This window comes from Trachurus japonicus, chromosome 6, assembly GCF_045865225.1.
Source record: "Trachurus japonicus isolate A0001 chromosome 6, Traja_1.0".
Lineage (NCBI taxonomy): Eukaryota > Metazoa > Chordata > Actinopteri > Carangiformes > Carangidae > Trachurus > Trachurus japonicus.
Window position 1 is genome coordinate 37973132 of NC_140912.1, and position 15508 is coordinate 37988639.

Sequence of the window (15508 nt, forward strand, 5' to 3'; positions counted from 1 at the left end):
TCACAACTTGTCCACCAGAGCGTTGTGGAGTTGTTGGATTGTGTATTTGAACTATTTGAACACCTTTTACTGTAATAATGAATCAATAGCTGCAGCCCTGTCGTTCGGTACTAATGATTTGTTATTGATTAGTTATCAGGATGAATCTGCTCAGAGTTTCTCCAGAAACTGTTTCCAGATCTTTATCTGTGTGTCACAACCAACAGGTTTCAGAGGCGGCTGAGATACTCTGACCAGGTGTGTACGTGTCTGTGGGCGGGGCCTGTGGACAGGTGTGTCAGTGGGCGGGGGGCCTTTTGGACATGAGGTGTGTTCAGTGTCTGTGGGCTCAGAGGGCTGTGGACTAGTGTGTCTAGAGGGGGGGCTGTGGTCAGTTGATGTGGATACTGTGAGGGTTGGGCCGGTGCAGCAGTCAGTGGCGGGGCAATGATTGGGGCATGGACGTGTTGAGGGTTGCTTGCTGCAGAGTCGCACTTTATCGTGGGCTGCTGCTTCAGCTAGTGCTGCAGGCGCTTGTGGTCGTCTCTCTGAGCTGGGGCCTCGGTGGGGGGTTGGGGTTGGGGCTGGGGGGGCTGGGGGCCTCGCTGGCCTCGCTGGGGGGGGTCGCCTTCTTCCTCTGCTGCTGCTGCCTCGGCCTCGTCTGTGTGAAGAGGAGAGAGGAGGAGCTGCTGCCGGGGGAGGGCAGGGCCGTGCTGATCACAGGTGAGACACACATAACACACTAAACGGTAAATGGTCCTGCACTTATACAGCACTTTTCTAGTCACTTGGACCACTCAAAGCGCTTTACAATGTAATTTGATTTGATTTGATTTGATTTTTATTTGTCTGAAACAAGCACATTAAAAGACAAACAATCTATGTAACAAGAAACAAAACAATAATGAAACTGTGCAAGTTTGAGAATAGAAGGGGCGGAAGGAAGCAAAGCTGATCAAGTTCAGCCCCCCCGCCACATTGTGATTCATGTCATACATCTGTAGTTCGTTCATACAATTCCTAAGATTATAAAAACATGTTGCTTTAATATGAATTAGCCATGATTATAAATAAGACGGATTATAATAAACAGAGTAATAAATTAGCTGTCCAGTTCTTTTATACGTCAATGTCAAGAGTGTTGTTTGTATCATACTTTTAAAGTGTTTTTTTTTAAAGTATATTTTTTGGGGGCATTAAAGCCTTTTGGACATTTTTGGGGCACAAGTTTATGACTTATGGAAACGGGGAGGCCACGTTGAGACAGAGAGAACGGGGAGGGAGACACGCAGTAGGGAATGACGAGCCCGAACGTGACTCGAACCCGGGGCCGACTGCAGCAAGGACTCGACACTGGGGCGGCCCAGCAGCAAGGACTTGCAACGCCCCTTATACATTGGGGTGCCAGACGCTCTAACATTGCCAGCACGCCTATTTTAAAAATTGTTTTAGTTATTGCACATTTTTCTATCTCATATGTCTATTCCACATTTTAAACACCACGAAAATAGTAATGGTGCATGGTCGCACCTTTAAACACTTCATACAGACTGGTTCACACAGACGGCTTGGGAACACATATTCAGGCACTGTTCAAATCGATGACAATCAGTGGGCATGTGTGGGTTCAGTTGAACATCATTCACAACATTTCACACATCCGATGACAACTCCAAGAGGGCAGGTGTGGGTTCGATCCCGGCCCATGGAGCTTCGACACATGCGGGGGACTCCACCGAGAGGAAGCTGGGAATCGAGACCACCGACCTTCCACGTTATAGAATGAGCGGAAGCATGCGAGAAGAGTAACCGGCTCACCAATGGGAAACTCAACTCCGAATGCACAGTCTCCATAATGGTGAAGGGAGTCAAACGTTTTATTTTGGTGATCGATTGAATTGTGTCTTGAGCATAAAATCTGTCTCTCTGTTAAAAAAACATCACGTTTCATGAAGGAGAAACCAGCAGTTTGTTGTTGTAAAAACTTTTTGTAGAATAAACACTCAGACGAGGTCCGTAAACCAGGAAAAGACTACAGGTGGCGTCTAGTGACGTCACCATGGCGTCACATGGGGTCCTTCCTTTCGTGTCGTCCTTGTAGTTGGTGACGTATTTTTGAGTGGAGCACAAGATCTTGTAGTCCTAGAGCGTCTTACACTTAATAATCCTTCTTCTGTTGCCGTTTTCTGACAAACGGCTGGTTTATCTTCATGAAACGTGATCGTTTACAAAGGTAGAGGGACGTATTTTTTTGGTCTGGCGCAATGGGTCTCTTGCACAGTCCACACTCTCCACCATTCTGAATTTAAGGAGCGTCCTTCATTTCTGCGCTGGTCACAATGGTCAGGACACACCTGGTATTAATTCAGAGGTTGTCCAATAATGTAAAGCCTGTGAGAGGTGTAACGCGGTTCATTAGTAAACGCCGTTACTTAGTAACGCCCGTTATCATTAATCATTAACTAATAACGTTAACGGTAGTTGTTTTTAAAATCAGATCACTCCGTTTACTGTTTACCAGACGCTTGCGTTACTCCGTTCCTTCTGGGTGGAGGTTTTTTACAGACTGCAACACGTCCCCCTAAAATACTAGCGATCAATAAAGTTTCAAAATTGAATTGAAAGAAAGACAGAGCGCAATGTGACACTGTGAAAAAAACAAAGAATCTTTGCGGCACGCCGTTTTTAGCGTCCCCACGTAATTCAAACCTGAAATCAAAAACACGCTCATGAAGACTGAGGCATGACTGGGCCAGTTAGAGGGGGATACAATCAACCATTATTTAATGGGGAGCAATGGAAAAAAAACTGATTTAATAGTAACGAAAAAAGTTACTTTTTCAGTAACGCATTACTTTTTGGTTTAAGTAACTGAGTTACTAACTGAGTTACTTTTTTAATGAAGTAACTAGTAACTGTAACTAGTTACTATTTTTCAGTAACTAGCACAACACTGAATGTAGGCTAAGACAGGAAATGAAGGACCTGCCTTAAATTCAGGAAGTGGTGGAGCTGTGCATAGAGCCAATTCAATCGGATCACGAAATAAAACTTGGACTGTCGTTCACTCACATGGAGACTTTTTCAGAGTTGAGGTCCAGTATGTCGGACTGCCTTCCACTTCGGCTCTCTTATTTACACGTAGCCTTAGATGCCGCATTTTGTGTTCTATTTTTTTTGGGCTTTTGTCAGGCTCGGTCATAACAGGCCCGCCCTTCTTGAGGGGGAGTTCCTTGTATAATATCGATGGTAAAAACACAGATGACGTCATGCATGTCACCAACGGCAGACAGTACGAGGTAAAACAAAACATAACAAAACGCACACTTCCTCCCCCCCAAGATGGCGGCGGTGACGACGGTCCGTTCCAATGGGCAGCGGCGTCAGAGGAAGCATCTACGTGTTTACATCTATGTACAGACTCTGATCAGGGAGTTAGCGAGGTCACATCACCACGGTAACTGTTACTAATGCAGCGTCGGTGTGATGTCACAGAGGAACAGGAATTCAAGTGCAAGCTTGTTAGGCCTGGCTGCTAACAGTGTGAACAGATGTGATGAGCGGTCAGATGTGTCAGAGGTCAGGCTTGTTGTTTTGTTGTTGTTGCTCTGTGTTGTTGTTTCATCTGAGACACGATGAAGTCAGCGAGCAGCTCTGACAGGTAAAACAGGACCGAGCTGGAGATCAGAGATAACGACAAACACACCTGAGACTGCAGCACAGGTGACCTGAGACTCACCTGAGACTCAATTGACCTCTGGCTAAGCCCCGCCCCCAAACACGATGAGCCAATCACAGTGCGCATAGCTAGCCCATACACTGGGACTCTTCTCATGCTTCCCATCGTCCGCATTGAGATATGCAATTGCCTGAGTTAGTCAGTTTTAATTGGTTTTTATATGTTTTTTCTTGACATTCTAAGTTTAAGAACATGGTCAGCCGGTGTTCCTCATGGGGTACATGCAAACTTGACATAGCTGTGTTTATATTATAATTTATTTTTTCCTGATTTACTGAGGGCCACGGGGGGATTTTTTTAAACCTTTTTCCAAGCCTACCATTCCTCAAACAAGAGAAGTGTCATATGCTCTGGATCCAGTTATGCTAGTAGACCACAACACCAACTCACCTGGTTAAACTTAACAAGGATGTTTACATCTTGTTCTAAGTTAGGTCAACAAAGTATTTGTGGCAACATATATGTCTGATGATTAGTTTAGATGATAGCCAGAATCACATCTAGCATAAAAGTCACGCTTGATTACTGCTAAGTCTAATGTAAAAACCTCCGAGGGACAGGCTATAAAGAATTTAGCGGCAATTGACAGCCATTAGCGTGTAAAGTTAAAGTGAAGTTTTTGGTGACTTCAACATGATATTTAATCTTTTGTTTCTCCTGTTGAAATTGTTCTCTACCGGTGACAGCTGTTGCCATAGCAACTGTCACCGAATGTTGACTGTCCCAGTGAGCGGAGGGGGCGGGGCTTAGCCAGAGGTCAATTCACCTGAGCCAATTACTCGGGGACACATTAAAACGTGAACACACCTGAGACACAGTCAGGTGCGGTCCCTGAGTGTGATGTCATGTGATGACGTCATGAAGTGGTTGTTATCGTTGTCAGGGTAATGATGTGATGACATAATGACCTCTGTCTCCCCCCTGAGGCTGTGACTCGGGCTTCGGCCTGGGCCTGGCTCAGCAGCTGGCCCAGCGGGGGGTCCAGGTGTTTGCAGGTGTTCTGGACGTGAACGGGGGCGGAGCTCAGCGGCTCAGACAGCGAGGACCAGACAACCTGCAGGTGCTGCAGCTGGACGTGACGGACGCGCTGTCCCCCCCCCCCAAGGTAGGGAAGCAGTGCACCGCACGACAGTCGCTCAGGTGGGACTTCGCAGGTGAGGTGTTGGGCACTGTTAAGGTGAGACAAACTTCTGTAAAACATGTGAACGCAACAAACATGTTAACCAGAGAGTCTGTAACAGTGACAGCTCGTGCAAATCGCAATGTCTCCAATGGCAGACGCCTCCTGGTGGAGAGAATAAAGAACTGACATTCTGCTTTGCATTGAGTGTGAATGGCGTGCAGTGTGGTGGTTTTCACATTACTTTAAGGAATATATAGCTCACCCGTTATAGCATATTGAGGATCTTTACAGATAAATATTAACCACACCACGTTAATAGCATCATTGAGGATCCTTTACAGATAAATATTAACACATAGGAGAGTAAAAAAAACAGTTTTCTACATGAATGTTTCAATCTACATTTTGTATTTTGTAAGTATAATTTGATATGACCAAGACACCTAAAAACAAAAAACACGGAGTTTTCATCAAATTTTCAACAAGTGAGAGCGACAACAATACATTAAATTGGAGTGAATGGGTCTTTCTGGGCGCTTTTGCCTACCCATACCATATCCTGCCATAGGGGGCAAAACCTTAAACCCTTAAACCCTTAAACCCTTAAACCCTTAAACCCTTAAACCCTTACCACGGGAGTCAATGGTGGTGTCCTTACTCTCTTTTCCAGTGCTCTAGTGAGCACTAACTATGTCGTCCATTCAGTATTTGTCACGTATTTTCCCATATGTAGTAACCAGATAGTTAGTACAGGCATTCAGTATTCTGTCATGTATCTTCCTATATGTAGTAACCAGATAGTTATAGTGATTGGTTTAATGAATCCTGTTCCTTAATACTATATATTGCTGAAGCCCTATGACGGCAGCACTAAGAACTAATTATATTATGAGCACTAACTACCTTGTGCCATCACAAACATGTGTTATGGCCTCACAAATGTATATTTATTAATGTGAACTGAATGTGTCTTTGGTCTTTTGGTGCCATCGCAAATGTGTGTATTGTCTTACAAATGTATATTTATTAATATGTCTTATAAGGTTGCCTTTTACCATCAGGCAGAGGGACTGGTGATGAAAATTAGCTTTTTTATCTAACTCGGGTGCATTTACATTTGTTTTTTACAATGTTGTATTAATGTACATTGTTCCTTGTCAATGAATTAAACTGAAACTGAGCGATGCTGTAACCATGGTAACCGTGGCGGCGACCGACAGGTCTGTGGGGGCTGGTGAACAACGCCGGCGTGCTCCACTGTCCGGCGGACGCGGAGCTCCTCCCCCTGGCGGCGAGCCGGCGCTGCATGGAGGTGAACTTCCTGTCGGCTGTTCACCTGTGTCAGCTGTTCCTCCCTCTGCTGAGACGCTGCAGAGGACGCATCGTCAACGTGTCCAGTCTGGCAGGTACCGACCGGACCGGACCGGACCGGACCGGACCGGACAGAACCACCTGTGACGGGGACACGGGTGGTTCTGACTCTGGTTCTGCTGGTTCTACTTCTGTCTCTCCTCCACCAGGTGGTGCTATTTCTGCTATCTGCCTTCTTCTTCTCCTCTTGCCCTGTACCTGAGTGCTTTGTCCCCGGCCTCTTCGTCATTGTTGGCCACAGCCTTCAGCTCTTCCACGTCCTGGTGTCTCTCTGCTACTGCCAAGGGGGCAGTTGTGGGTCTGAGAAGTGAAGTCACTTCCTCGTTCAACAAACTGCAATCCCCTCTTCTTCCTCTGGGGGCTGGTGTCAGAAAGCAGCATTCTCCATAGACCCCCATGTTTAAAAAAGGGGACTTTACAGCTTAAAAAAACAATATTTACATCCTGTGGTACATTTAAAGCAGATATCAGTGGATTGTTTTTTTGGTTAATATAAGTCCCTAATTAGTGTTCCTACCTTTTTCCAGTCAGCAAATACACTTAAGTAAGTCTTTCAGCCTTAACAGGAGTCTCTCCGTCCACTCTGCCTCTGCTGTAACCCGAGGGAGAAATTTTTCCTTGTGGGTCCAGTGTAGTGTTATCAAATGAGGGGAGAGGAGAGTTTTAATCGGCAATGAGGGGGAGGAGAGTGCTGAAGGGTGTGTGTAGCCAAGGGTCTGAAAGTGGTGACGTAGCAAGGACATTGTGAAGCTGACCAGGCGGGGGTCGTAATCAGGGTGGGATTTTTCGTTATGATTTTTTTTGTATTAAGTTTTTTTTGTCTTTGTTTTTATTGTCTTTGTTTTGGGGTTTTTTCTTTTTTGTTTTCTAATCATCATGGTCTACTCTTGCGTTCAAGGTAATAATGTACTTACTTTGTCGTTTTCTCCTTCCTGTGAAGTCTACCAGTTCGATCTGGTCGAGTTCACGGTGGTCGGAAGTTAACGAGTGGAAACGTCTATAGGTACAGAACTTTCACAGACAAAGACGGTTAACAAATAAAAACACGAGTTACGGGTTACTGGTGAACGCTACCAAGTGTCGTAGTGTTGACTTGAAGCTGTAACTTACGTGTTTCATAAAGCCTGCCTTGAACGGCAGAATTAGGCCCGAACAACGGCCGTGCTTGCCGCTGTTAATTTGCACGCGCTGTTATCTGCTTTAATTTTTTTTGGTCTCAATCGATTGTTAGTTCTCTCCCCCACACACACTCTGAGGGGGTTTTAAAACTCTACCGTTTTACTGTTCATTAGGGCCGCAGGCTAATCGCACCGTGGCATACTGTTATTGTCGTGGATTTTTTCTTCTTATTATTTTTACACTTCGGCCGATTTCGATTACGGCCAGATTTCGTGTCTGCAACTTAGTCCTGCAAACGAAGCGTTGCAGGACATAATTAATATATCAAAACGTGCGTCTTGATCGGGATCGGTGTGCTATTACTTTTTCATCAGTCTTGAACAGTTTTTCGCGACGAATATTTCTCGACGTAGTCGCGAAAAAAAACATTGCGCAAAAATTTTGCATGTTAAGTCAATGGGAAGGTCTGGGCGAAAACAAAAGAGGCGAAAAAGACTAATATCATGGGAGTTTTAACAAATCGTTTACTGCTCAGGCATTACTTTCCACCTAGCGAGACTTCCCATTAAAATTTAAACAGTTAGCGTATGACAAAGTCTTGTGTTATTGTGTAGTACTACCGTTACTCCCACGTTTCGGTGACATAGGTCATATAGTTTTTGAGACCAATCCCTCCTGATCAATGACCTATGATCATTTTTGGAGACAGAACTTATTGATGAGTTAATAATGGGTGTGTATTGCATGGAAATGTTTCGTGTCAGAAGTGCCGGTGAACATCATCGGATAGAGTGGGCGAGTAGCGGTGAGAGAACACTTCTGTAATTATTCTGGATACATTGCCAATCATGCCACACTGGACCACCAATTTACCCAATCTACAGACATAATTTTTTAGAATTTTGTCAGACAAACTAGTTATCTCTCATGTCATGTGCTTCAAAATATAGCAGAGAGACTTTACAGAATTGACAGAATCAGCCTACTGAGTTTTTGCAGCGTGTCGGTTGGGGGAGTGCGGCCACGTGTCTGTTCATCGCTCCTCATTGAGTCCAATACAAATATTTTTGCTGCGGAGAGGAGCAGAACGGCCTCTGATGTTTTAAAAACTGCCAAGCGTCGCACCAATAATATTTACGGTTAGAGTATACACGAAACACCAATGTACGAAATAATTTATTCTCATTAAGTCCTTAGAGCATCGTTGTTTGATCTGATGTTTTGGTTCTGATAGCGAGTTACCGTTTTGTCAATGCTAATAGACCTATAATGTGAGTACCGGTTAAGTTTTTAGAGGCAGATACATGGAAAAATGCTCTTTTTCTCCCACGTTTCTGTCTGGTCTGTCTCAGCCTTGCTTGGGGGCCCTATCGCCGTGGTTGGTAACCTCTTTTGATCCTACAGGCCAGAGCTGTTAAACTTCATTATAACAATCCACTGGCGCTCGTTTTTAAATGTTTATAAACACAGACACAGCTAAATCAGACGCCACAGGATGCAGCTACTAACTAAACTATGTGTTCAGTCAGTACAACAACAACACACACTGACTCTAGGACGTGCCAGCTTTCATTGTGAATACAGTTACACACACACACACACACACACCCAACACACACCCAACACACACACACAACACACACCTAAACACACACACACAGGATCACACACACACAGGTAAACCCTAAATGTGGTTACAGCTTTCCTCCATATCAGTGCTTTATAGAAAGATGATCATGTTGTCTGTCTGATCAGCTCTGTGTTTCTTCTTGACCTTAAGCTCGTTGGAGTTTGATTCAATGCGTTGACAGACGACTGGCACAACACGCAGTAGTTGAGTAGCTCCAGTGGCCAATTCCAAAACCTTTCCCAGAGGATGGAAAATTTTCTAGTTAGGTTTAAATTCTGGCCAATTAGGGCGCGGAAACGTTGAGTGACAGGTCCGGAGACCGCTGCTTCGAGGCCAGTGGGCGGGGCCTCAGCCGGCTAACCGCCGCACCGCTCCAAATATGGAAAGTAGAATCCAACATGGCGCGGTTCAAACAGTCCAAAACTCTCTCATCTTTGTATTGGAGTCAATGAGGAGCAGAGACAGACGTGGCCGCACTTAGAGGCTTGAAATTCCGCACTTGTAGGTTCTGATAATCTTTGAGACATTGTGGAGACAGAACAAGTTTGTTCTAACTGAAATCTTGGAAAAAAACAATGTGTGTAGAGTGTAAATTGTGGGTTTGGAGTGTAGGAAAGAGAAACAATCTGGAGTTTTTTGGCATTTCCCTCTAACGATGTTGTCAATTGACAGAAAATTGAGCAATACACACCTTCCGTCAGAGTGTAAATTGTGATGCCGTATAGTTCGGAGGTTGTTATGGGAGAAATAAAACACGAGAAAAAAATCTGGAGGTTTTATGGCATCTCTCACGTGAAGCGAGGGGTTCCTGATGTCACCCCTGTCTGACGATCATTACGTGAGACACACCCAGGTTTACGAGTAATAATTAAATGTTGAAACATACTGGAGGATCAAAAATCCAATGTTTCATCAATTTTTTGTATGGAAACCTGATTGCAAGATAAGACCGAGGGTAGTCCTTACAACCTGTTTCTGGGTTTATCCTCCCGGTGCTTTGAAGCTTTGAACTCGGTTTACGATGTAGATCGATTAATTTGAAACATAACGTTGATCAAACATACAACGCTTAATCAATGTGTAGTGCTTGTCATCGAAAACAAGCAGATCGGTCACGTCCACTGTTTCACAGTTTAGGTGCATTTGAAGCCTTTGATAATCAATCTGTGCGGAGTGCAGTGCACGATTACCATACACGTTGATCAGAGGAGAAGTCGAGTTTCGTCATATAACAAAGAAATTAGAGGCTTTAAAGTGTTAACGGGGTTCGGTTTCAGCAGGATCGTCCTCTCCTTGTAGACAAGTTAGAAGAGTCATTTATTCTAAGAGAGTCTGTGACACCGCGGTACATGAGGCTCTGAAACACAAGGTTTGGTTTCCTGCAGCGATGTGGGGAAGGAGCCTCACTCTCCTTGTAACAAGTTAGATGTCGGACTTATCTCTAACTCACTATTAGTCCAAGCTAGTTTTAATGAGTCGTCATTAAACGCAGGTAAACTATCACTGATGATGATGTGATTGCTCCTCAGTCGGCCGTTGCTATGGAGTCCCTTAGCAACGGTCCGTCAGCGGTGGTCTATTCGAGAAAGAAAATAACACCAGAATATTGTGTGATTTAAAATCAGAAGCCTGGTTATTTCAAGAGAGCTGTGTTCTAAAATCTCATAATACCCTGGTTCTGGTTCTGGTTCTGGTTCTGGTTCTGGTTCTGGTTCTGGTTCTGACTCTGGTTCTGGTTCTGGTTCTGGTTCTGGTTCTGACTCTGGTTCTGACTCTGGTTCTGGTTCTGACTCTGGTTCTGGTTCTGGTTCTGGTTCTGACTCTGACTCTGGTTCTGACTCTGGTTCTGGTTCTGGTTCTGGTTCTGGTTCTGGTTCTGGTTCTGGTTCTGACTCTGGTTCTGGTTCTGACTCTGGTTCTGACTCTGGTTCTGACTCTGGTTCTGACTCTGACTCTGGTTCTGGTTCTGGTTCTGGTTCTGGTTCTGGTTCTGCTGCAGGTGCGGTGCCGATGCCTCGGTTCTCCGGCTACGCGGCGTCCAAAGCGGCGCTGACTCGGTACTCGGAGGTTCTGCGGATGGAGGCGGCGGCGTGGGGCGTCGACGTGTCCGTGATCCAACCAACCGGCTTCAGGACAGGTGGGTGTGGCCTCGCTAATGACATCATCCAGGCGTCAGTCCCACCTGGATGATGTCATCACTCACCTCTGTCTCCGTCCTCTCAGGCATCTTTGGGAAGGGACTAAAAGAATAGACCGAATCTCCTTGTTGTTTACATTCTACTTCCTGGTAGAAAACCAGCTGTAATGTGAATGAGATCAATAGTAACGAACGAGAGTTTAGCTATATCTCATATTTTTCAGGCCCTATCACCGTTTAGACAAATCTGAAATGATTGAAGAAACATTACTATTTCTGTGTGTGTGTTTTGTGTTGCTATGTGTTGTATTTATTCAGTTTGGGGGAATCACAGTGTCTAGAAAGTATCAGTGGCTCAGCTGACAGGGACAGCTAACGGTAGCTAAGCTAACGGTAGCTAAGCTAACGGTAGCTAAGCTAACAGCGGTAGCTAAGCTAACAGCAGGACGTCAGCTGTTAAAACCCTCCCGTTGTGGGACACCACATGAAACTACTCCAGTTAGCTCAGTCATGTTGGAACTCAGATATCCGCTGGAGAAAATATTTTTTCATGGAGCGTTTATTGAGTCACTGAGTTATTAAAGTTAAACAGGTAGCTAACCGTTAGCCCGGCTAATCTATGATAACCATGACTAATTACAAAAATGTGCACACAGAAATAGTAATGTTTGTCCAATCATTGGTTTTATAGACTTTACAAACATCAGATTAGTCTAAACGGTGATATAGTGACATGAAAAAGTAGATAAATATAGAGAAACTCTCGTCTCACATTCACACTCCACAAATAATTAATTGACTCTACTATAACCACTATCTATATAATACTATAATAATAATAATATATAATACACTAACCCATATATTTATAATACCCATATATTTATATCAAGTATCAAGTACCTAATCACGATTAATGGAAGTTCATTTTTAAATAATATTCTTGTAGAGCTTTTTCGAAAGCATGTGTACTATTTGGATGATGTCATCACCTCTGTCTCGTCCTCTCAGGCATCTTTGGGACCAGCGAGGACATCCGTCGCCATAGAGACGAGCTCCTGGCGGCCGTCTCCATGGAGACCAGAGAGGACTACGGCGAGGCGTACATCCTGTCGCTGCCCGGCGCTCTGTCCCAGATGTCCCGTCAGTCGGCGGCGGACCTGTCCCCGGTGCTGGACGCCCTGACCCGCGCTCTGCTGGCGCCGCGGCCGCGGGCGCTCTACTGCCCCGGCGCCATGGGGCAACTGCTGCCGCTGCTGCACCGGCTCTGCCCCGCCGCCGCCTTCACCGCCATCATCACCGCCGCCCTGAAGGACAGAGAGGGACAGGGACACGCCCCCCCGGGACCCAGGGGGGCCACGGGCAACTCTACGGCCCCCAAAGGTCAAACTGTGATGTCATCCATCATGTGACTCAGAGCTGCTGCTGCTACGCTAACACGCTAACGGTCAACACAGCTGAATTTCACAATAAAGGTTGTTTTTAAAGGAGTTGATGTCTTTAAAGCTCCTTCAGAATAAAGGTAGATGTTTGTATTAAAGCTCCTTCAAAATAAATGTAGATGTTTGTATTAAAGTTCCTTCAAAATAAAAGTATACGATTGTATTAAAGTTCCTTCAGAATAAAAGTCAATGTTTGTATTAAAGCTCCTTCAGAATAAAGGTAGATGTTTGTATTAAAGTTCCTTCAAAATAAAAGTATACGATTGTATTAAAGTTCCTTCAGAATAAAAGTCAATGTTTGTATTAAAGTTCCTTCAGAATAAAAGTCAATGTTTGTATTAAAGTTCCTTCAGAATAAAGGTAGATGTTTGTATTAAAGTTCCCTCAAAATAAAAGTCGATGTTTGTATTAAAGTTCCTTCAGAATAAAGGTAGACGTTTGTGTTAAAGCTCCTTCAAAATAAAGGTAGAAGTTTGTCTTAAAGCTCCTTCAAAATAAAGGTAGACGATTGTATTAAACTTGCTTCAGAATAAAGGTAGATGTTTGTATCAAAGTTCCTTCAAAATAAAGGTAGATGTTTGTGTTAAAGTTCCTTCAGAATAAAGTTATACATTTGTATTAAAGCTCCTTCAGAATAAAGGTAGATGTTTGTATTAAAGCTCCTTCAAAATAAAGGTAGATGTTTGTGTTAAAGTTCCTTCAGAATAAAGGTAGATGTTTGTATGAAAGCTCCTTCAGAATAAAGGTAGATGTTTGTATGAAAGCTCCTTCAGAATAAAGGTAGATGTTTGTATGAAAGCTCCTTCAGAATAAAGGTAGATGTTTGTATTAAAGTTCCTTCAGAATAAAGTTATACATTTGTATTAAAGCTCCTTCAGAATAAAGGTAGATGTTTGTATTAAAGCTCCTTCAAAATAAAGGTAGATGTTTGTGTTAAAGTTCCTTCAGAATAAAGGTAGATGTTTGTGTTAAAGTTCCTTCAGAATAAAGGTAAACGTTTGTATTAAAGCTCCTTCAGAATAAAAGTAGATGTTTGTATTAAAGCGCCTTCAGAATAAAATTTTACATTTGTATGAAAGCTCCGTCAAAATAAAGGTAGATGTTTGTGTTAAAGCTCCTTCAAAATAAAGGTAGATTTTTGTGTTAAAGCTCCTTCAGAATAAAGGTAGATGTTTGTGTTAAAGCTCCTTCAGAATAAAGGTAGATGTTTGTATCAAAGCTCCTTCAAAATAAAAGTCGATATTTGTATGAACGCTCCTTCAGAATAAAGGTAGATGTTTGTATTAAAGTTCCTTCAAAATAAATGTAGATGTTTGTGTTAAAGCTCCTTCAGAATAAAGGTAGATGTTTGTGTTAAAGCTCCTTCAGAATAAAGGTAGATGTTTGTATCAAAGCTCCTTCAAAATAAAAGTAGATGTTTGTATTAAAGTTCCTTCAAAATAAAGGTAGATGTTTGTATTAAAGGTCCTTCAAAATAAAGGTAGATGTTTGTGTTAAAGCTCCTTCAAAATAAAGGTAGACGTTTGTATCAAAGCTCCTTCAAAATAAAGGTAGATGTTTGTGTTAAAGTTCCTTCAAAATAAAGGTAGATGTTCGTATTAAAGTTCCTTCAAAATAAAGGTAGATGTTTGTGTTAAAGTTCCTTCAAAATAAAGGTAGATGTTTGTATTAAAGTTCCTTCAAAATAAAGGTAGATGTTTGTGTTAAAGCTCCTTCAAAATAAAGGTAGACGTTTGTATCAAAGCTCCTTCAAAATAAAAGTATACAATTGTATTAAAGCTTCTTCAAAATAAAGGTAGAAGTTTGTCTTAAAGCTCCTTCAGAATAAAGGTAGACGTTTGTATCAAAGTTCCTTCAAAATAAAAGTTTACCTTTGTATGAAAGCTCCTTCAGAATAAAGGTAGATGTTTGTGTTAAAGTTCCTTCAGAATAAAGGTAGACGTTTGTGTTAAAGCTCCTTCAGAATAAAGGTAGATGTTTGTATTAAAGTTCCTTCAAAATAAAAGTATACATTTGTATGAACGCTCCTTCAGAATAAAGGTAGACGTTTGTATTAAAGTTCCTTCAGAATAAAGGTAGATGTTTGTGTTAAAGTTCCTTCAAAATAAAGGTAGATGTTCGTATTAAAGTTCCTTCAAAATAAAGGTAGATGTTTGTGTTAAAGTTCCTTCAAAATAAAGGTAGATGTTCGTATTAAAGTTCCTTCAAAATAAAGGTAGATGTTTGTGTTAAAGTTCCTTCAAAATAAAGGTAGATGTTCGTGTTAAAGTTCCTTCAAAATAAAGGTAGATGTTTGTGTTAAAGTTCCTTCAGAATAAAGGTAAATGTTTGTATTAAAGTTCCTTCAAAATAAAGGTAGATGTTTGTGTTAAAGTTCCTTCAGAATAAAGGTAGATGTTTGTATTAAAGTTCCTTCAAAATAAAGGTAGACGTTTGTGTTAAAGTTCCTTCAAAATAAAGGTAGATGTTCGTATTAAAGTTCCTTCAAAATAAAGGTAGATGTTTGTGTTAAAGTTCCTTCAAAATAAAGGTAGATGTTCGTATTAAAGTTCCTTCAAAATAAAGGTAGATGTTTGTGTTAAAGTTCCTTCAGAATAAAGGTAGATGTTTGTATTAAAGTTCCTTCAAAATAAAGGTAGACGTTTGTGTTAAAGTTCCTTCAAAATAAAGGTAGATGTTTGTGTTAAAGTTCCTTCAAAATAAAGGTAGATGTTCGTATTAAAGTTCCTTCAAAATAAAGGTAGATGTTTGTGTTAAAGTTCCTTCAGAATAAAGGTAGATGTTTGTATTAAAGTTCCTTCAAAATAAAGGTAGACGTTTGTGTTAAAGTTCCTTCAAAATAAAGGTAGATGTTCGTATTAAAGTTCCTTCAAAATAAAGGTAGATGTTTGTGTTAAAGTTCCTTCAGAATAAAGGTAGATGTTCGTATTAAAGTTCCTTCAAAATAAAGGTAGATGTTTGTGTTAAA

General features: G+C 42.2%; 1 protein-coding gene across 1 annotated transcript; it reads left to right on the forward strand.

Annotated features, from left to right (window-relative positions):
- The first annotated feature begins 437 nt into the window (after positions 1 to 437).
- Positions 438 to 12510, forward strand: hsd17b2 (hydroxysteroid (17-beta) dehydrogenase 2). The gene is made up of 6 exons (XM_085780523.1): positions 438 to 702; positions 4645 to 4858; positions 5575 to 5594; positions 6062 to 6247; positions 10961 to 11098; positions 12110 to 12510. The coding sequence occupies exons 1-6, from the start codon at positions 438 to 440 to the stop codon at positions 12508 to 12510; spliced, it is 1224 nt and encodes a 407-aa protein (XP_085636649.1).
- The last annotated feature ends 2998 nt before the right edge of the window (positions 12511 to 15508 follow it).

Coding starts and splice junctions, on each gene's coding strand:
- hsd17b2 (XM_085780523.1), top strand. CDS start 438: ATGGACGTGTTGAGGGTTGCTTGCTGCAGAGTCGCACTTTATCGTGGG. Junction 4,859..5,574: donor ACCGCACGACAGTCGCTCAG/GTGGGACTTCGC, acceptor TCCCATATGTAG/TAACCAGATAGTTAGTACAG. Junction 5,595..6,061: donor TAACCAGATAGTTAGTACAG/GCATTCAGTATT, acceptor GGCGACCGACAG/GTCTGTGGGGGCTGGTGAAC.